The following is a 22,493-nucleotide window of genomic DNA, read 5'->3' as shown; positions in this document are numbered from 1 at the left end:
AATATATTTGTATGCATAATCAAGTTTATTTATCTCATCCCTTTCTAAAAAAGATTCTCTTTATAGCCATTCTAATAAATCAAATCTCCTTTCTTGATAACTTTATCTTTATTTCTACTCACTATATTAACATTATGGTAATCATCAAAAATGATGCTTAATATTCTATTTTGAATTAAATTTTTCTAAAATTATTAGGGATAGATTTAATATTAAATAAGATTTCAATTAATTTAATCTATTACAAATAAAGCTAATTATTAATTTTGATAGTTTATTAAATGTAAAAGACTAAAAAAAATAAATAAAATTTTAATAATTATATATATAATATAAGTGCTCAATATAAAAATTAATTTTAAAAATTGATTGAAATTATTAATATTAGATAAATGAAATAATAGTTTCAGATACATTAATAATATCTACAAATCGTTTTGAATAAATTAAATACTAAATAAAATATTGTTAATAAGTACTAAGTAAATAAATATTTCTAAATAATTTTTTTCAATTTGCTTAGTCTTCGTCTTCATAATCATCATCGTCATCTTCTTCATCTAAATATTAAGCTTGTTGCATAAGTTCCATTAATTACTATTCATTTAAATTGTTAAGATCAGGCATATTCATATTTTCTGCATTATTGTTGTTATTGTTGTTATTTTCATTGTTATTCTAACCAGGTAAATGTACCCATGGCAATAAACTTTAGGCTAAGAGTGAGAAGAAGGATTAGTTTGTGTTGATAGGATTATAGTTAGGGTTTTAAACAGGATCATTAGCAGCTTCCATGTTAACGTTATCTTAAATGTTATTTAAGTCAAGTCTTTCGATGTGGTCACTGAAGTTAGCTTTTTGTAGAATTCTATAGCGGTTTAGACTGAATGGGAGAATATTTTTTTCTGATCCCAAACATAAATTTTATACGAATTCATCATAATCAAAAGATTTTTTCTCAAACATATTTAAAACAAATCCGGTAGCGGCTTTAATCCAAAGCATAATTTTATTATCTTTCCAAACAATTTTTGATCTTTCAACGTAAATTTCAAAAAGCTTGTTTAATCCTTCAATGTCTTAATTGTTTTGTAAACCTAAAAATGAGTAATATGGTTAAGCAGTTTCATCGCTGAATAACTTATGTTCTAAAATATCTTTTAAGCTCTTTTTCTACCAGTCTTTGAGCAAGGAGTGACCAAGAGGAGCCTTATGGAATTCATTGACAAGACACAAATTTTTCATCAATTTAGGATATAGTAAAATAGCTGTTAAAATCTATACATTATGACTATCATCGATATGATTTCTGTTAAAATCAACTGCTTTATCGAAATCTTCTTCCTTGAAATCTATCATAGTACCAATCGCTGGTGGTTCAACTTCTTATTTACTGTTTTAAAATAGAATTATTTAAAAGTTTAATAAATATTATTAATAATATTAAAATATATTAATTTAAAGTGATAAATTACTTTTTAGAGAGAGCTGGTAGCATAACTTTAGAGAATTTAGCCAAAGCACAGGAATAAATAAAGTTTGGCATGTATTAAATTGAGTATTTAGGGTTCTAATATAACTCATAAGCAAAGTTTTTAGCAAAGTATATTAAGTAATCATAAGCTTTGCAACTAAGAGAGTTGTAATCAAGACAAAGTAAGGCACCAGCAGGATCACTCTCAGGGTTCATTTTCAGTAAAACTTTATTATATTCTAAGGCAGCTCTATAGCATCCTTTCTTACCTAATAAATCTACAAACTTCAATAAAGCTGCAAAGAATGTTGCTCCATACTTGTTATTTTCAACAGATAGACAAAATCTATTTTTTTTGTCATCAAAGATTTAAGAAAACTCAAATCCAAAGCAATCTTCATAGATATACAAAATTTATTCAAGCATAGCATTTGCTTCCTTAAACTTACCTTATAATCTGTAAAATTCAAATAAGTTGTATAAACCATCTGCATGATAAGGATTTTAAGTAACAAAATCAAAAACTGCCTAAGGATCCATTTAGTTTTGGACTGACAAATAAACTTGCTAATTTAAATAAAAATAAATAATTAATCAATATCCTCAATTTTTAATTTATTTTAAAAAGAAAAAGCATTTTAAGTAGTATACTTGAAGACTCTCATATTTAGGAGTAGGCTTGAAGGTATATAACCTTTGACCTAGCTTATTTTCTCCAACAAATTCGCAAATAAACTTTTCAGGCATTGGCTAACGAGGCTTGTCATCATGAACAAGATTCAATTATTTAATACTTTTTATTTTCTTCTTTTATGAGTTCAAATACATTCTTGCTAAACGTTTATTTCTAAGCCCTAACTATTAAATTTCTTCATTTTCATCAACCTTTTTATTATCAGTTAATTTGGCACCTTTAAAATATTTTGAAAGTTCTTTATTGTAATTTAGCTTGGCTTTAATAATTTAAAGAGTAGATTCTAATTCCAACTCGTTCACTCTATTAAAATATCCATTCTATTTTTATTCTTCATCTTGAATATTTTATTTTTTTTCTTCTTCCTCAACTCTTTTCAAAATTTAATCCAATTCTATTTCATCATTTTCCTATTTACTTTTTTTTTTATTTGCTTTTTCCTCTTTTAACTTGCGTTTTTTTTCAAGTTCTTCATCTATCCTTTTCTATTCTTCTTCTTTCTTTCTTTTTTCTTCTTCCTCTAATTTTAATCTTTCTGCCTTTTCTTCTTCTGTTTCTTCCTCTTCTTCTTCATCTCCACTTTTCTCATTGTCATCATCTTCACTATCTTCTTCACTGGAATCGCTCATTAAATCGAAGAATCCAGCCTTTTTTTATTTTGGAGCTTCTTCTTCATCATCGTCTTCTTCTTCGTTTTTTTAAAGAGCTTTACTGGCTTCTTCTTATACTTTTTTTTCCTACTACTCTTTTAAAAGTTTTCTTGCTTATCTTGAACTCATTATATTTATTTAGATCAAATACTTCTATGATTTTTCTAAGAATTTAACTAATAATAAATTGTGTAAAAGAGATTTTACTTTAGTCAAATCTAAAAGTTTAATAAACAAATGAAATTTATATCGTTTATTAAAGATATAGATGCTTTTAAAGAAGATTAATTATTAAAATTCTTCAGAATTTACAGATATTATTATAAAATTAATTCAGAGAGTTTTATAGTTAAATCTATAATAAATAAAATATATGAAATTATTTTTTACTTTAAAATATTTAAAAATAATTATTTCTACTATGAATGAAGCAAATCAAATTTAACTTATTGATTATTCATGATTGATAATTTTAAAAAAATATATTTGAATTATAAAAATTTTTAAATTGAATTTAAATAATAAAATCAAATTATAAATATTCTATTTTATAAAATAAAATAGATTTTTTTTAACTGGGTTATAAAAGTCTTCATTTTTTGTAAAAAATTTGATTTTTCACCTTTTAAAAGTTGGTAGTTTTGAGAGTTTAAATAAATTTGGATGCATATTGTACCTCCTTTTCATTTCGACTCATGATTGCAGATTTTTTCTAAAAGTATTTCTCCTTTCTATATCCAAGAACAACGTTAAATCTAAAAATACCTTGTACTTATCAAAAAATTATCTAAATTCATAATTAATTTTTTTGAATTTAGCAGTTATTTACTTTGATTTAGAAAATAATATTCGATTTTATGAAAAAATAAATGATGACAAAGAATAATTTTAAATAATTTTTAAGAAATAAATAACTCTCTGAATCCAAATTTAAAGATATAAATCCAAATGAGACTTTATTTTTTTATTAGAAATTTGAAAATCATATTCTTTTAGGGTGCAACTGAACTTAAAAAAAAATAAATTAACTAATTTGATTCATAATATAGATGATAATAATGTAATACTCATTTTATGATTGCTGAGTAATCAGGTTTTATTTACAAGAAAAACTTAGATTTAATTTTGACTAATTTAAAATAAAAAAATTAGAATTATCAAATAAAGGACAAAATTATTTCTGATCTCCTAATTTATTTATTTATTTAGTTTTAATAGATTAATTACCACTTATTGTAATTTGATAATTTATATTATTTACTATTTTAACAATAACAAATTTATTAATAAAATAAAAATGATAATCTTATTCTATTATAGAAGTCATAAAATATGAAGAATCAGTTAAAAAAATTAACTCTTTCAGAAACCAATTTATCTTGAAGATTACATCAAATATTATTTTTTTATTTTTTCTAAATAAAATTAGAGAGATGACTTATTAAGAAAATAAATTTTTCGGTCTGTAAACTTGCTAATGCAATTTTTGATAAATACCTGATCAGAAATAATTTTTTTCCTCTGTTTTTTGTTTTACCAAAAAGATTAGGAAATAAAAATGAATATATTAGCTTATTATAAAATAAATAAGAAAAGACAATTTATTATTTCTAAAAAAATATGAATTAGATTAAATATTTAACATTTTTATAGTAAAATATTTCATTTATTTTCAATTTATTAGATCAAATTAGTTTTTTTTGATAAAAAAAGTATAAAATTGATAATATCCTCACAAAAAAAAACAAGTAAATATTACAAATTAAGTAAATTATTCATTGATTTTTTGAGAGATTTTTGTTTTAAGGATTTTTAATAATTAAAAAAAATAATAATTATTTAATTAATTTGAGAAAAAATTAATAAATTTAGAGTTTATTGAGAAATGAAAAAATTAGCTTTATTAATTATTCATTTGATTTTTTGTATCTGTGCTACGATTCCTAACCCACCTAATAAACGTATCGTTTTTACTCTTTATGATGCAAAAATAAAATTCTACTCAAATTAAGACTATGTGAGTATGAAAGTTGATTTTAGCTCAAATATAAGCTATTTCACATCTCCAGATTGTGTTAACTGTCTTATTTATAATGATAATCAACCAGCTACTGTGTAATGTAGCACTGCTGCAAATGCGTGCATCGTAAAGGAAAAATTTTCTGAAAAGATAAATCAATACTACTCAGCTTAAGGTGATGTAGTTTAAATAAGAATATATTATCAAGAAGAATATAATAAGTAAATCTAGAAACCTTTGATTATAGAAAAAGCTTTTTATGTAAAAAATGTATTCCAAAATAGCAAAGACCAGCGCTATGAATATTATAGCCTGGGTTTAGGTTTTGATAAAAGTATTGAATCTAGCTTTTTAAGCGCCTTTTATAAACAAGGTAAAATAGATTAGTTGTCATACTCTCTATATCTTTCATCAGATAATATCTATATTCTAACTTTGGGAGGATATGATTTAAAACTTATATCTGGCTAATTCATAATTATGAAGAATATAGAAAGTTAAAAGTATAACAGCGATATATATTAAGCGAATATAGAGTTTTTTGGATAACCAATAGAATCTTTTGGATAAGATTAAAAAGCTGCCACTGTTTATATAGATCCTAATATTCAAGATGAAATAATTTTACCACAGTATATGCTCAATAAAATGTAACAAATTCTATCCTCTTTAAGACAAGAGCCTGATCTATAAGCTATGACTATTGACAATCCAGGATAATGGTCAAGCATAAATGATTAATAAACATTAGGATTGCATTTCTTTGCTGAAGATGTTTAAGGTTAACTGGATACAAATGTAGATGTTTTATTTAATTAAAATGAGTTTATGGAATAATATGGTGAAGGATACAGACCAAGAATATCATTTAACGTTGATAAAGATGAAAAAATACTTAAAATTGGAAGAATGCTCCTAAAAAAATTTATGTTATATAAATATAACCCAGACTAACCCAGAGAACCTATTATTAGAGCTTTTGCACCATTAAAAAAACATTAAAGTTAATAATAAGAATGAAATATTATTAAAAAAATAAACTCTTATTTGTTTTTTTATTAAAGCAAACTTGCTAAATTCAATTGAATTTGTGTTTTTTATATATAAAACAAGTTTAAAAAACATATTTTCAATTGATTTATTTTATTCTTTTTATAAAATTTTAATTATTAATAAATTTTCATTTATATATAATATAATACTCTAAATATTTTATATTAATCTATTTAAAATAATAATTATCTATGTAGTTAGGTTAAACTGACAGATTTTTATTAGTTAAGTCTTTTTGATTGCTGTAAACTTCACAAACTACACACCTCTTAATTTGCAAAAATATTAAGGGTTTTACTGGAAGAATGTTCAAAAATAAAGTGTGTACTGCAATTTTTGAGTCTGATAAAAAAAATGTATGTAATTATTTCTAAATTTATCCAACTTTTTTTTTAATTTCAAAATTTTGAAAATTCGTCTATCGCAATGCGAAATTTAAAGATGAATTACAGTAATTAATTTAATAATTCTTAATAGAAATTTGATTTAATTATTTATCTATTGATAGAATAATGATTAAATTTTGTAGATATAAATTTTTATTTCTTAAAATAACTTATATTATTTTATTAATGTTAAAATTAATTTTATTTTTCTTATTCATTCATTAAATAATGTGTCAATGAAATATTTAACTATCTAATAATATTTATTGTAATGAAAATTAAAATAATTCTATAAATGGAAATTTAAGATATAATTTAATATAATTTATGGAAATTAGAAATATAATAATAAATTGGTTATTAAAAATAATAGGATGGTATTTTGAAATCTTAAAAAGAATATTAAATTTTAATCAATGTGTTTCTCTGGATTTAGTAAAGTCATTCATTTTAATTATTATTTTGTAAATTATTTTTAAGAATTTTTAATTTAAGCTGATTATACTAGAGAATTTTAATTAATTTTCATATGAGCAATTGCTAGTTTAAGCTTCATCTTTTTAATAACTTTGTCAATATTATAGTTGGGAAAGTAAGTCTTGTAATTGTGTAAAGAATCAAGATCTAAATCTCCAATAAGCTGAGGGCTAATTGACCAATTTGCTTTCTATTTATCTTCAAATATTTTCTTTTATTTTTTAACACTCCCAATCAACTCTTAATGCTAGAAGTAATTCATAATTGAGTACATCATTTCTTTTAATTCAGTAAAATTTTATTAAGTTGCTTGATAAAATAATCCTAAGCCTCCTTAATCTTAAATTGATTAAGATTTAAACGTTTATGTTTTAGAATAGGGGATATTCCCAAATGAAATAACTTATTCTATGCTATTTGATTTTTCTTTTTTTTATGTTGCATTAGATTTTCCCAAAGGTAATTTAAGTAAAACACCACTATTACCATTAATATTTTATTAGTTGCTATAATAAGCATTCGAACTGTTTTATGAATTTTACATCTCAGATTATTACTATGATTTCTGTTTAGAAAATTGAGATTAAATAAGAATTTAAGATTTTTCATAAACTGTGGTAAAGTCATTCTATATATTGCTATTTGATTTAATTTAATTTTTAACCATCATTTCTGCGTCTATGTCTAATGTCTTAATTAAATTTTATGAGTTAAAATAATACAATTAGGCATTTTCGTATGGTTCCTTATTATTTATTTTTGATGAAGACATTTGTGTCAGTACATTATCGACTTCAAATTTCGAAGAATCAAAAGTTTTTATATTTGCATTTTTCTATTGATCTTTAGTACTTATCATATGTATGAACTACTAACTAGGAAATTTATTGAATACTGAGGATGGTTATGACTATTCGATTTATTCTTCAATTAAGTGCTGATTGTTATTTAATTGAAAATCTTTATACCCCATTTAAGAGCAATTTGCAAGAAAGGTTTCATCATCTTATTAATCTAATTCTAATTCAGAAAATTAAATTCTTGATTAAATCATCTAATGTCTTTAATTAGATAATAAAAACTCATCAGCCTTTTACTTGACATATCTTTCAATACTTAATGAATTTACTTTATTGAATGATTTTCTCTCAAAGGCTTTAACTATTTAGCCTATTTCTCTATTATAATTTTATATAATCCTGCTTTCGTTTGTTCCATAAAACAAGTAAGGACATTTGTTTAGAGCATGAGTATATCTTTTGCATGAAAAGCAGGGCTTAGATATTTTACTGTAATCAAAATTAAACTAAATCGAATCTCTCAAATAACAATAAGCTTCAACCTAATCTGGATATTTTTTTAGTTCTTATTAAAAGTCTGACTAAGTTAGATAAAACATGCTTGATGAATCTTTACTCTTAAAACTAAATTTTTTTTCATTTACTTCTCCAAAAAAGTCTTCAATACCAAAAATTTCTCCATGTTTTAAAGACTTTTTAAAAGTTAACAAAAATAAATTTGAAAAAACCAAAATATTAACAAAAAATAAATTTATTATTTTTTTGAAGTATTTTTTGAAAATAAAAAATTAACAATTTAAAATTTTCCTTATTAAAATTATAAAATTTTTTTAATTTTACAAATAAAAAATTTAAAGAAATTAATTTAAAAATCAAACTTTTTTTAAATTCTATAGTGTTTAAAGAAATATAATTATAGAAAGATTACTTAGATTTCTTATTTATTAGAAGTATTGCATTTTTCATTAACTATTTATATCACACCACAATTTATAAAATAAATAGCTGGCTCAATGCATTACCCTTATTTGAAAATAAATTATTCTGGAGCAAGTTCTAATTCTTTCATTTTTGATGAGAGACTTTGTCTAAATTACTCAGAAAATAGCTAAGTAAGGATTTAGAATTTATCAAGTACCTTCTTACATGTGTTTAACTTAATTTCATTTTAAAGGTAGCTTGAGAGAGAAGAAAGAGAAGAATCGGTTGAGACATAATTATCAGAAAATTTTTCAGAATTAACAAACTCTAGGTATTTTCTAGCTTTATTTTAAAGAGCTATGTCAACTTTAAAGAATTTAAAATATTTATTTAGTTAAGCTAATTATTATAAAAAATGCTCGTTTTTCTTATTAAAGTCATAAAGAATATTTCCTATTTTAAAATTAAATATTTTCAAAAAAAAAAATTAATTTTTTTATTAATATTTTATTTTGTTTTTGATTTAGAGATTTGATATATTATTTTTCTTCATTCAAAATAAACTGAATATATACCTATTGAGTTTATAGTGTAGCCAAAAATTCCGCAAGATATGATTGTGAAAAAGATCATAAAAAACTTCTCTATCTCAGTTTAAGCTGTAATATCACCATATCCAATCGTTGTCATAGTGATTACAGAGAAATAGTAGCTATATAGATATTATGTCCATCTATTGACACTATCTATTTCGTAATGAATTAACCATCCTTTATCGTTTTGGATTTGATAAAGTCCAAGCTTAAGAAACCCACAAGAAAAAATATGGCAGAAGTAGAGAGCTTTAAGAAATAAAATGACAAATGAGACTATTCCTTTTTTAAATGTTAGAAATAGAAATATAATTTAATATAAATCAATGTTACCTGAAGTATATGCACTGCTCAGCACAAGTTTCTCTTAAATTTTGTTAATTATTTTTGAAAAGTTAAAAATTTTAACAAAGAATAAGAGAATAACATATTCATAAGGGAGAAAAAAGTTTAATAGAGAAAGAATACTAACAGCATCTAAGATAAAAGCGCCAAATAAGTATTTAGTAATTATGCTTAAATGAAAATCTTTCTCTTAGCTCTCTTCATATGTAATTGTGTTTGCCTTTATAAAAACATCAATTGTTAATAAAATAACGCAAATATATTTAAATAGTGAATAAAATCCAATTAAATCCACTCCTAAGCACAGTTCTATTGGAATCATTATGAAATTGATAGTTGTTATCAAGAAGATAATAAATTCCCAAATCTAAAAAGAAAAACTCATCGAATCAAATAAAGGCAGAAATTGAATACAATTTTATATGCAATTAGACATTTTATTTTTAAATTATTTTAATGAGTTAGCTTTTAATAGTAATCCTTTTATTACTTGCTTCATGAAGTGTGTATTATATCTTTTGATAATACGCTTATAATTTTAGTTTCTAGTTGAGTTCTAAATTGAAGATTGCTAAATTGTAAAATCACTAGCGACATCATTGATTATTTTTAGTTGCCATTAACTCAACATGTGAGGTCTAAAAAATAAAATCGTTTAGCACATTATTCTTTTCATTTTCCCTATGTAATATAAAATTTATAGCCAGCTTTTTTTAAAGAATATTTTTTTTCTTCTCTCATCCTATATTGTTTTCAACTACTAAAGTCTGCTATCATTTTTGGATATCTCAAAGTTATTTGAAATAACTACCTTTTCAAATTACAGCATTTCTTAATACTAAACAATCCTCTAGCAAACTGGAGACATATTTGGTATATTAAAGGTAGAAATTTTACTTTTTTGATCTTATTTATTCAATTATAGATATTTCTTAATCACACTACTTGAGTTGAAATCACTACTGTATTTTTTCCTACTACAGCAAATTTAGCTAGTTGACACTGAAGATTTGGTTACAAACTTTTTGTTAGTTTCTTCATTAATTTATATTTTTTCATCTTCTAAACAGCTAGGATAGAGTTTATCTTCATTTAGCTCAATCGTGTTTGATAGACATTAATTATTAAGCTAATGTAAAGCATCTTCTGTAAATTAAAAACTATTATCTGCTTTTGTTAATTTTTACACGTCCTCATATATCAATTGACATTAATTCGCATTTAAACCTTTTTCAATTTTTATTAAATCTTCATTCTAAGTAGGATATTAAGTATTTTCCATACTTTCAGGAATATTTTTCATAGAAAAATAACTTTCACCTTCTTTAGCCATTTAGATAGAGTTAAAATAGAGATGCTTAGGTCCCATTTAAAAGTTTATTTTGTCTCTTAATTCAAACTTATATATATTAATTAATCTATTAGGAAAACATAAAAATCTCATTTTAAGTTACATCATTCATTGTGTGGTGGCGGTAGTCTTAGTAGAGCTAATAAGAATTATAATTTTTGTTTAAATTCTTTTGTAGAAGTAAATTAATAAATAAATAAATAAAAGATTTTGTTCTACTTTTATTTGCCAATAGTGTGTTAAAAATTAAAAATAAACAAAATAATAGATTATTTCTATGTTAGTATGTATGACACGACATCAAAACACAATAAGTTTATTTTTAATAAATGATATAATTAATAATATATCATTTAACCATATGATAAGTTGAATTATTTAATATTATTAGTGTTTATATTGTCTCTATTTACCAATTTTTTGTAATTATATTTTAAACTATTATTAAACGACTTTTTTTTAAATCTTCAAAGTTCTTATTTTTTTCTAAAATGTAAAAATTAATTATAATTATTTAAAAGCAATTATCTAAATATAAAAAATAATAACTTTAATATTTCGATCTCTGGCTGTATTTTAGCCAAATAAACATAGCAGTTAATTTTTTATGTTTAACATAAAATTAATAAAAAATTAATTAATTAATTAAAAATATTAATATTAATGAATTAACTTTTCTTAAAAAAATAAAACAAACATAAAATTTAAATACATATGTATAAAGAATAAGTGAGTTGGTTATTTATTTATTTAGTTAGTTAGTAGGTTATTTAGTTATTGATCTATTTAGTTATGTATTTAAATATTTGTTTGTTTATTAATTTAGAAGAGTTAGTTAGGAAATGACCAAGCTTAATCATTACTATGAGTCATAGAGATCATATAATATTTATTTTGGGTGAAATAGCATCTCTGACTCAACAATTTTTAGATATGCAACTACTTAATGACAAGTCGCTACATATTTTTTTAGGATAGTGTTGCTATCAAATTCGTATTTGTTAAATATTTTTTTGATTGAAAAAGAAATATCCTGCTTTGGAAAAGCTATTTTTATAAAAAGTAATTTAAATTTGTATACTTTAAACTCGTCTTAAAGTTTAAAACGCTGAGAGTTGTATCTATTAAATTCTATTGAATGTTCTTAATCGTTTGAGAGCTAGCAAATTTGCTAAAAAATTTTGTAATTATCTTCAATTAATTAATAGTTACTCATTGAAATATGAAACTTTTTTACTTTAAAAAAAAGTTAAAATATTATTGTTGTGTTATTTGATAATTTGTAGCTTAAATAAATATCATAAGTTTTTGAAAATTGAAACATCATTCTTATCATATCTAAATTACTTAAAACGCTATCAGATTTATCATTCTCTTATTCAATAATTACTATTTTTATTTACTAAGTTATTATTTTAAGACTTCCATTGACCATTTTTTTTACTTCTTAGCACGAAGGATTAGTTTTGTTTATATTCAGAGTCAAAATAGGTCCAAACCTTTTCAGTAGGTACCATGTATGAATCATAGTTAGTAAATTTACTACTTATGCCAAAATACTTATTAAAATGAAAAAAAATTCAGGGTAGAGGAGAGAATGATTTCTAAATTGTAGTACAATCAACAAATAGAATGAAATAGAACAAACATTATCCACTTACTCAATTATCAAAAAGAGCCATGTATCTCTCATATTTTATTCTTAAATTATCCTTATACCCTGAACAGTATAACAGAGAGTGGCCGGATAAAGATTGACTTAAAAAAGACTACTCATTATAAAGTCATTTTTCTAAATAGGCACATAGTTCAGAGGAAGGTTTTTAATTGAGATTATTTTTATTACTTAGGTGATAATATATTACACTGGATAGTTACTGATAAGAAAAACTTTAAAAAACGAAATAGTAAAATACTTTACTGACTCCAGAATCCTCACTTTTAAAATATACATAATTTCAGATTTCATATCACATCCTATTTTAGTTGCAATATGCAATCCTGTAAATATAAGTAGACCATTTATTAATGCAAAAAATATAAATTAATAGCTTCTTGTCTCAATAGTCTAGCTTGATAAATAGCACGATTAACCTTAAACATTCAAATAAGACTCATGAAATACCCAAATATTATAGCAAGAAGGAGCTTCTTTTAAGTCTATCTCTTAAGGTAAACTTCCTTATATCATTTTGATGGAAAATAATAAATTATAGAAAGTTTAATAGTAAACCATTCCTAAAAAATAAGCGTTTGGAGTCCCATTATCATAGAGATAGTCATAGTAAATTTTATCAAAATACAGTAAAATTTTGAGTATCCTAAAAAAGTATTATAAAATACATTAAAAATAATATGATAAAATAATTAATTACGTTATAAAAGTCTTTGAAATGTCAATGCTATTACCATTATTATTTAAGTTTACTGCTTATTATTATCTTATTATAAAATCTACAATCCTCAATATTCTTTAAGAGAAAATCAGTATCAACGGCATGATGATGTTGTAATCCATATCATATTATACTTTTATTTAATAAAGCTAGAAAAAAAGATTAATGGGCAGAATCAATTAATGAAGCTCTAATTTCTTTAATCCATTCATTTTGAAATTTTGAAAACTTTTTACTTGTTATTCTACTAACTATCTAATGAAAAAATAAATAAATAAATACAAATAAAACCTCTATTTCTTTTTATTTATAAAATAAATTAATAATTAATTGAGATATTTAATTAAATTGCTTTTTGCTGATATATCAGCTGATTTTTGCTATTTAAATCAAATAAAAACATAAGTTTGATTAAATAATTTAGTAATAAAATAATATCTAAATTTAGAAATAATCATAATTTTTTAAAACTAGATTAAATTATTTATTCTTTCATTTAGTTATTTAACTATTTGCATTATCAAAGCTAAAATAATAAATTCTAATTAACTTCTAGAAAATAAATTTGTAAATATTATGTGAATTTTAATTCAAAAATAAGATGAGATTCATAAAGTATTTTTTCAATCTGTTTTTAATTATCTAATAAATATTTTATTCAAGTTTCTTTTGAATAAAAAATATCATTTTATTTTTAAAATTAAGATTTAAACTGAAACAAAAAAAGGTTGTCGACACTGGGACTTCCCAAGCGGTCCCCCACCTTAGTACTAACCCAGCCTTAAGGCGCTTAACTTCGGAGTTCGAATGGGATCCGGTGTTTTCACCTTAGTATGGCCGACAACAAAATTAATAAAATAAATGTGAATAAATATATTTTATTGATTAATTAAAATTATAATATATATTATTTAATTTGAATATATTACATTTAAATAAAATTAATTTAAAAAACCAAAAAAGGTTGTCGACACTGGGACTTCCCAAGCGGTCCCCCACCTTAGTACTAACCCAGCCTTAAGGCGCTTAACTTCGGAGTTCGAATGGGATCCGGTGTTTTCACCTTAGTATGGCCGACAACAAAATTTAATCATCTAAAATAAATTTATATTTTATATTAAAGATATAATAAAATTAATCACTTAATAAATGTGATAGGTTTTCAAAATATATTTTAATTTAAAAAAAAGGTTATCGACACTGGGACTTCCCAAGCGGTCCCCCACCTTAGTACTAACCCAGCCTTAAGGCGCTTAACTTCGGAGTTCGAATGGGATCCGGTGTTTTCACCTTAGTATGGCCGATAACAAAATTATTGATTTCAAAAGTTTTATTAAATATTAGTTTAAGCTAATTTAAAAATAATAATACAAAAAATTAAAAATTAAAGATATAAAATAATTTAATTTCAAACAACAAAAAAGGTTATCGACACTGGGACTTCCCAAGCGGTCCCCCACCTTAGTACTAACCCAGCCTTAAGGCGCTTAACTTCGGAGTTCGAATGGGATCCGGTGTTTTCACCTTAGTATGGCCGATAACAAAATTAATAATTAAAAAGGTAAATATAAATATAAAATTTAACCTAATTTATCAAATTATATAAACTTAAACTTTAATATTATTTTACCTAATAAGAAATAATAACAAAAAAAGGTTATCGACACTGGGACTTCCCAAGCGGTCCCCCACCTTAGTACTAACCCAGCCTTAAGGCGCTTAACTTCGGAGTTCGAATGGGATCCGGTGTTTTCACCTTAGTATGGCCGATAACAAAATTATTGATTTAAAAAGTTTTATAAAAAAAAGTTTAAGCTAATTTAAAAATAATAATACAAAAAACTAAAAATTAAAGATATAAAATAATTTAATTTCAATAGAAAACAGTAAAAACAAAAAAGGTTATCGACACTGGGACTTCCCAAGCGGTCCCCCACCTTAGTACTAACCCAGCCTTAAGGCGCTTAACTTCGGAGTTCGAATGGGATCCGGTGTTTTCACCTTAGTATGGCCGATAACAAAATATAAAAAGAGGAAACTCTATTTATAATTTTAATTTTTTTATAATTTATATAATAATATTGCAATAATTATATTGAGAATTACATCTTATGAATTTATTTGATTAGTCACAAAGTATCTTAAAATTTACTTTCAATTTGTAAAGATAATTAAATTTCTTCAAATAAAATTCAAAGTTATTTATTAAAATAAATTAAAATTTTATAATTTGTGAAGTTAATCTACTTTTATCTAAAAATAATAAATTAAAACTAAAGCTAAATAATATTTATTTAAAATAAATCTAAAAAGTTATTTTGATAAATATTTAGAAAAATAATTAAAATTTTTAATAGCTTTTTCAAAATTGTGTTTTTAATTCAAATTAGTGAGTAATTTTTAGATTACAAAATAGGAAATTATTAAAAAGTAATTTGTTTTTTTCTATTTATTTTGTATTAACAACTATGATTTGTAAAAATGAATTGTGATAATAAACTAAACATAATTAATTTGATAGTTAATCAAAGATAGTTGTTAGCCAATACAAAAATTAATTTCAATTTGAATATTATTTTTATATTTAAATTGAGATATTATCTAATAAAAATTAATAATATTCATACAAATTATTTCAAAAAGGTGATATTAAAATATAGATAGATAGATAATCGATATGAAATCATCTTCGTTGTCATCAATTTAGCAGCCTAAAAAAGAACTTCTTCGAAATAATTCCCAAAATAAAAAGAATTCAGGTATTTTGAGTTAAAGGAATTAATCATTTAAGGATTCCTCTATTTCAAGAGAGACTTAGCAGTCATCATATTATGGTGATGAATATGTAAGAAGTTAATTGCAGAAAAAAATCTATTGAAATACTTTTTTAAATTAATCTAAAAGTAAAAGCTATTTGATACAATTTAGAGACTTGAAGTTGAGAACAACGAAAAAGATTTAGCTATTGAAAAGGCAACGTAGATTATTGACGTGTTAAGTAAAGATGTAAGTTGTTAATCTTTACCTATTTTATAAAAAAAAATTTACAAAATTATTCATAATATTTATAATTTAGCTTGAAAATGCTACTAATGAGCTTTAGAAGCTAGATCAAAATCGTTAAGAGTTAAAAGATAAACTTAAGCAATTAGAGATAGAAAATAATGATTTAAATTAGCTTATAGAAAAACTTAGAAGTGAAGATGCAAGCCTATAAACAGCGAGCTTTGAAAATGAACCTTAGAACTTAAATTATAATAGTGGAAATTATTTAAGTCAAACAAATAATCTTTTGAACTTAAGCGGCATAAATAAAAGTGGACACCCAAATTCTACTTTATAATTAGGAAATAACTCAATTACACAAAGTGATAAATTTTATAATGAAGAAAAAGTTAAAATAAATTAAATGATAGACGAATATGAATAAATCATAGACGAGCTTAACTAAAAAAATAACGATTTAGAATAGCGCTTATAACAGTCTTACATTTAAATATAAAATGCTAATAATTAGTTAAATGAGGTAAAATTTTAACCAAATTTATTTTTGAATATTAAAAACTATAACATTATAAATAGAAACAGAACTAATTTGCTGAAGAGTAGTTAAAATGGAAAAAAGAAAACGAAAACTTAAGGGATAGGGCTGAAAAGCTTAAGAAATTATTGCAACAGAATAAAGTTCATTTGAGAAGTTATTAGATTTCTGTTACAACTCCTTTAAGCAAAAGTAGAATAAGAAGTGGTTTTTATGCAAATAATGACTATTTATTAAGCAAAAGAAATGAGAGATCACTTATGGAATAAAGTAAAAGTGATATTAGTATTAGTGAAATAGGAACAGACGATTAAAATAATACTTGTAGAAATGGCAGTGATAATCATTCATTCTTATAAAGTACATAGAAATTTAATAGTCCTATTTTTAGGATAAGGGAAGAAGCTGAAAACGAGGAAGAAACAAGCAGCTGCAGAAATAGTAAGCAAAGCTCTTTAAATAGTTCAAAGAAAAGAGGTAAATCTTAGCAAAACTCAAGAAGATCAATGGAAATATCTAATTAAAAGAGATCTTCTTCGTTAAATTCATCCAAACAAAGCTTAAAGGGTTATCCATAACAATAAATTAATCATGCTGATTAAGAAAATATATAATAGTATTATTTAGGTAAAGACCCAAATTAGTTTAGTTAGAATAATTATGCAAAGCAATAGTTATAAAAGAGTCCATAAGATATTGAAAGAAATTAGAACTAAAATATAAAGGTGTTTGATGAAGGTTAGGCTTATTCAAATAGAGACGAAGAAGAAGATGATGAAATAGGCATATAAAATAATAAGATTGGTGATACTCAAATTAATCTGAATTAATTAGCATCAAACAATGAAAGCAGAAAAATGGAGCATTACATAAATAATTCAGAGCCTTTCTTTGGTAATTCTCCTAATCCATTTGATTCTGTTAAGTTTAACTCTCTTTAGAATTCAGCAGATAAATGTCAATAACAAGCTATGGGATAACCTTTGAATAATAGCAATAATAAGTTAGAAAAAGCATGCATGAATACAACTAATCCTTTACAACAAGAAGAAGACTTTGAAAAATTTGAAAATGAATTCTAATAAGAACTTGAGAGAAGGGAATAATAACTTTATTAGTAATTCGAAGAAATATTGAGTAGATAAGTAGGAGAAAAGAATTAAGAATTAGAGGAATTAAAGAGTAAAATAGTAGAGTTAAACTAATTAATAAATACCTTAAAAGTAGATCTTGCAGAGAAAGAAAAAGCCTTATTAAACTCGAACAAAGATAAAGAAGATTACATTGATCTTTATGCAAAAACTTCTCTTGAAAATGAGAATATTTTAAAATAAAAATATGAACAAGAGATAGATTCAATTTTAAATAAACTAAAATAGGCTGAAGAAAATCTTAATAGCTAATCCAAGTTAAACAACTCGCTATTAGAATAAAAAAAATAGGTAGATGATTAAATAGAGTAATTAAAAGGCAAACTATTGATTGTAGAAGACTCTCTTTAGTTAGCAAATAGTAAATCTCAAAAGCTATAGGAAGAAAGTAAAAACTCTGAGCAAATGAATGAATCACTTAAAAATAAACTAAAGCATTCTGAAGATGCTCTTCAAATTCAAAAGAATCAAAACTAATTACTTCAAGATCAAAAGAATGAGCTTGAAAGAAAAGTAGAAAAGTAGCTCTAACAAATTCAAATTTTGGAAGAGTAAAAGACTAATTATTAAGACTTAATTAGTGAAAAAAATGCTCTTATTGAATAAAACTGTAAGACAATCTAAGAGCTCTCTTTTTCAAGGGATAGCCAAATCAAAAAAATAGAAAATTAAGTTATTCATTTCGAAAAAGAGTTTCACTAGGGCTTAGAAAGAAGAGAATAATAGCTATGGTAGTAATTCGAAATGAATAGATAGATTGGTGAAAAAAATAATGAGTTAGAGGAAGCAAAAAAGAAAGTTACATAATTGGAGGAAACTGTGTCTCAACTTAAAGGAGAAATAAAGGTCAAAGAAAGTCTATTAAAAACTACCACTTCTGAATTGCAAGAAAAGATTAGTAGTATGCTTAAGAGCTAAGTAGATAATGAGTTAGCCATAAAAAAGAGATATGAATTCGAGATTGATCAAATTTAAAGCAGTATTAGAAAACAAGATGATTCTCTCTTATAGCAAGCCAAGCAAAACAATTACCTTCAAGAAAAAAAATCAGAGTTAGAAAAGAAACTTGAGAAGCAGTCAAAGCAAATCTAAGTGCTAGAAGATCAGATTCATAATTATTAAATACTAATGAATGAGAAGAATATAATTATAGAATAGAATATTAAATAAATAGCAGAGCTAACAGCTTAAAAAGATTAGCAATCCAAAAAAATGGAAAGCTAATCAGCTGTTTTTGAAAAGGAGTATTAGCATGGAATTTAAAGCAGAGAGAATGAGTTGAAGAGAGATTTTGAAGAAATCTTAAATAGATAAATTGAGGAGAAAAATCAAGAAATATTTGATAAAAATCAAGAAATTTATGAAAAGAATCAATAGATTGATGAAAAAATGCAAGAAATAGATGATTTATAAAGTAAGGTTAGAATACTAGAAGAGAATAATTAAATATTAGAAAGAGAAATCTCCATAAAAGAAAAGATGCTTAAGAGTTCATCAGATTAGCTACATGGAAAAATATCCCACATGCACAAATCATCTATGGAGAATGAATTGAACATTATAAAGTAGTATTAAATGGAAATAGAAAAGATTCAAAATAGTCACAATCAGGTTGAGGAATATTTATAGACTTAAACAAAGCAAAATTATCTGCTTTCAGAGCAAAAGGCCGAGCTTGAAAAGAAGATAGAAAAAATGTAGAAGTAAGTCAAATAGTTAGAAGAATAAAAAAGCAGCTACTTAGAGCTACTTAGTGAGAAAAGCACCTTGCTTGAAAAGAGTACTAAAGAGTACAGTGAATCCATAAATCAAAGCGAATTATTTAATAGAAAAATAGAGTCTTAAGAATAAATTATAAAGAGTCTGGAATAAAGAGTAACTGAACTTTTGAAGTAATAAGATAATATTTTCCTTAAAATAAAGGCTATTGTTGATTCTAACTAGCTAAATTCTGCAAAATTATTTGATGAATCGTAAGTTGATTAGCTAATTCACATATTAGACCTTGCAATTTCACGTAATTTCAAATTTAAATTTCATACACCCGTTCAAACAAATAAATTTTAACTTACAAAATATTTCTTTAGTTTTTTTTCAAAGTTTTTTCTTTCTTTTTTTAAGATTAAAAAATAAAAATTAACTAAATTCCATAACAAAATATGTAACCAAAAAATATAAAGCAAAGTAAGAAATTTAGAATCTAAAACAAAGAAAAAATATTCTGCCTAAAAATTACAATAATTTTTGATAAAATTAGGGATTAAAATTATCTTTTAAATAAAACTAAATTTTTCATCATTTTAAATTAGAATTTTTATTATTTTGAATTAGAATTTTTTATTATTTTGAATTAAGATTTTTTATCTTTTTGAATATGAATTTTCTAAAATAATATAAAACATAACTTACATTCTTCATTTAAATTAAGTTTGTTTAATTTTAACTAATTATTATAAGGAAAATATCTTTAGAATTTTTAAAATATAACATCAACCCTTTTTTTATAGGTTAGAAGGGTTTAGAGAAAGCAAATAGTGGGGCAAATCAAAGTTTCGGAACAGTGAGCTCTCCTCAATTTACTAACTATGAGTAAATAAAGTTATTACTAAAATATTTACCGAACTCCCTCTAGCATCTATTTAGTGCTTAAGAGCAAGCTCTTATGGATTTTAACTAAGAAACCAGCCAAGATGCCTATTCAAATAAATTGATTTTTAATTTGTAAGATTATTGCCATTTGATAGCAAGAAACTGGGTCAATTTTTTAAAAGACTTGCATAGTATATTTAAAAATATAGAAAACAATGTACTTGACCTATAAAATGCTATAGATGCTTTGAAAAATTTTGATATAATGGGAATAATGGTTGTATGCTATAACTAAGTTGCAACTAACTTTGCATATTATTAAGAAAAATATGACAATCTGTTAATTTAATCAGGTTCTGCTAATCCACTTCAATAAACATCTAGCTTTAACAACCCTAGCAATAATGCATTTACATAATAACAGAATACAGGATTTGGCTCAAATTATTCTTCTGGTAATCAACAAAGTAGCCAGCAAAACCAAAGCTAGACTCATTAAAATAATGAAAATTAAATAGAAATTAACAGCATTAGGAATGCAGTTAAGACAGCAGAAAAATATACAAGCAAATTAGAAGAGAGAGTAGTGAGAAGCAATAACTTTTAATAGGTATTACACGATACAAAAGTCATAATGCAAGTATTAGAAGAAAATTTATAAAACACTGTTCAAAGATTCCTTAATTCTTGTGTTGAACTAAGATCAACTCCTATGACAAATAAAAAATATTTATACTCTTCCTTCAATTCTTTATTGATAGAACATGCCCAAGTAATATAAATCACATATTTATTTAAACAATTTATTTTATTTAAAATTATATTAAGAAATTTATCGTTTTTCAACTCTACAGTTTTTTTGGTGTTTTTAAAAACAAATCTAAAAAAATCTTTGTTTGTTTAGATAGATAGATTCTATTAAATTTTGTTGAATTGAATTAATAAATTTTATTAATTACACTTTTTTCAATTAAAAATTGCCTAATTTTATAAGATAAAAAATACCAAAGTAAACTGATGCAATAAAATTTAGTTTTTTATTAAAAAAGACTTAATATAATTTAACTAAAATAGGATGAAATGATCAACATCAGAAATGCACTTAAGTTACTTGATCTTTTCTATCTAAATAGTCTAAAAGTAAGTAGAAATGTTATTAAAGAAAGAGGAGAAAAAAATAATATAGTGATAGCCCAAATAATAAAAAAAATATCAGAGTTAACCAAAAAAAAATAGCATTTGACTGCATTAATAAATTAAGATATAGAAAATTTAAGCATAGATAAAGTAATAAATCATCTTAAAGATATTTATATTTATAATTAAATTCCTAACATTCCCTTAATTCACTCTAATAACACAGATAAAAAGCATCTGCTTTAAAATCAAATATATGAATTAGCAAGAGAAAATGCTGGCTACAAACTAGCATTTAACTAAATATACATGGCTTCTACTCGTCTTTCATGAGACTTCTATTTTTCCTAATTAATCAATATATATAAATCATAGAGGTGTTAAAATACAAGTGCTAGCTACTTCTCTATATAATAAATAAATATATAAAATATTCCACACTCAAACAGAGAATTCTATAAATAAATAATCGAAATTCATCTTAAAAAATATTTAATTTACTATTTATTTCTTTTAACTTAGATTTGGTATCTAAAATTTAATAATAAGTATAATGATAAAATCGAGTGATAAATATTTGAAATAGTGTAAATTAATTAAGTATCTTCATGCAATATTATAATAACAATTTATAAACTTAAAATGGCATTTATTGATTATATATATTAATATAAATAAACATTGACATGTAAATATATATAAATATATTTTACTTACTTATTCTTTAACTAATTCACAATAATCTTCATAAAATTAATACTATTCATTCTATTAATCTTTATTTATAATTTGTTTGTTTGTTTTATTGTTTGTTGTAATTTTTGTTCTTTTAAATGTTTTTCCCTTCAGTTACTCACCTAAATGAATAAATAAATAATTCATTAGGTGTACAATGAAGCTCTTTTTTGTTTTTGT

General features: G+C 23.5%; 6 protein-coding genes across 6 annotated transcripts; 3 read left to right on the top strand and 3 right to left on the bottom strand. All coding sequences in view use genetic code 6, as the record gives it.

Moving 5' to 3' along the window:
• Positions 1–510: 510 nt before the first annotated feature.
• Positions 511–2,947, bottom strand: TTHERM_00037330 (transcription factor 25; the record flags this gene model as incomplete). The annotated part of the gene is made up of 3 exons (XM_972041.3): positions 511–1,393; positions 1,476–2,041; positions 2,126–2,947. 3 exons carry the CDS (start codon positions 2,945–2,947, stop codon positions 511–513), a joined length of 2,271 nt encoding a protein of 756 aa, XP_977134.1.
• Positions 2,948–4,703: 1,756 nt separating this feature from the next.
• TTHERM_00037320 (hypothetical protein) lies at positions 4,704–5,858 on the top strand (the record flags this gene model as incomplete). The annotated part of the gene is made up of 1 exon (XM_972040.2): positions 4,704–5,858. One exon carries the CDS (start codon positions 4,704–4,706, stop codon positions 5,856–5,858), a length of 1,155 nt encoding a protein of 384 aa, XP_977133.2.
• Positions 5,859–6,722: 864 nt separating this feature from the next.
• Positions 6,723–10,782, bottom strand: TTHERM_00037310 (cation channel family protein; the record flags this gene model as incomplete). The annotated part of the gene is made up of 5 exons (XM_972039.3): positions 6,723–8,246; positions 8,483–8,841; positions 9,051–9,350; positions 9,402–9,633; positions 9,904–10,782. The coding sequence occupies 5 exons, from the start codon at positions 10,780–10,782 to the stop codon at positions 6,723–6,725; spliced, it is 3,294 nt and encodes a 1,097-aa protein (XP_977132.3).
• Positions 10,783–11,426: 644 nt separating this feature from the next.
• Positions 11,427–13,451, bottom strand: TTHERM_000037309 (transmembrane protein, putative). Its single transcript, XM_012797150.1, has 2 exons — positions 13,140–13,451; positions 11,427–13,085 (listed from the first exon to the last, which is right to left on the bottom strand). The coding sequence occupies exons 1-2, from the start codon at positions 13,370–13,372 to the stop codon at positions 11,621–11,623; spliced, it is 1,698 nt and encodes a 565-aa protein (XP_012652604.1). The 5' UTR covers positions 13,373–13,451; the 3' UTR covers positions 11,427–11,620.
• A 310-nt stretch (positions 13,452–13,761) lies between these two features.
• Positions 13,762–14,945, top strand: TTHERM_00037300 (MFS transporter; the record flags this gene model as incomplete). Its single annotated transcript, XM_972038.3, has 4 exons — positions 13,762–13,775; positions 13,866–14,023; positions 14,351–14,721; positions 14,799–14,945. The coding sequence occupies 4 exons, from the start codon at positions 13,762–13,764 to the stop codon at positions 14,943–14,945; spliced, it is 690 nt and encodes a 229-aa protein (XP_977131.3).
• Positions 14,946–15,837: 892 nt separating this feature from the next.
• TTHERM_00037290 (hypothetical protein) lies at positions 15,838–21,911 on the top strand (the record flags this gene model as incomplete). The annotated part of the gene is made up of 6 exons (XM_972037.1): positions 15,838–16,005; positions 16,065–16,166; positions 16,237–16,686; positions 16,743–19,869; positions 20,360–21,213; positions 21,516–21,911. 6 exons carry the CDS (start codon positions 15,838–15,840, stop codon positions 21,909–21,911), a joined length of 5,097 nt encoding a protein of 1,698 aa, XP_977130.1.
• Positions 21,912–22,493: the final 582 nt, after the last annotated feature.

Source organism: Tetrahymena thermophila (assembly GCF_000189635.1).
Source record: "Tetrahymena thermophila SB210 genomic scaffold scf_8254667, whole genome shotgun sequence".
Lineage (NCBI taxonomy): Eukaryota > Ciliophora > Oligohymenophorea > Hymenostomatida > Tetrahymenidae > Tetrahymena > Tetrahymena thermophila.
The sequence above is the reverse complement of the archived record's forward strand: the minus strand, read 5'-3'. Positions and strand labels throughout refer to the sequence as shown.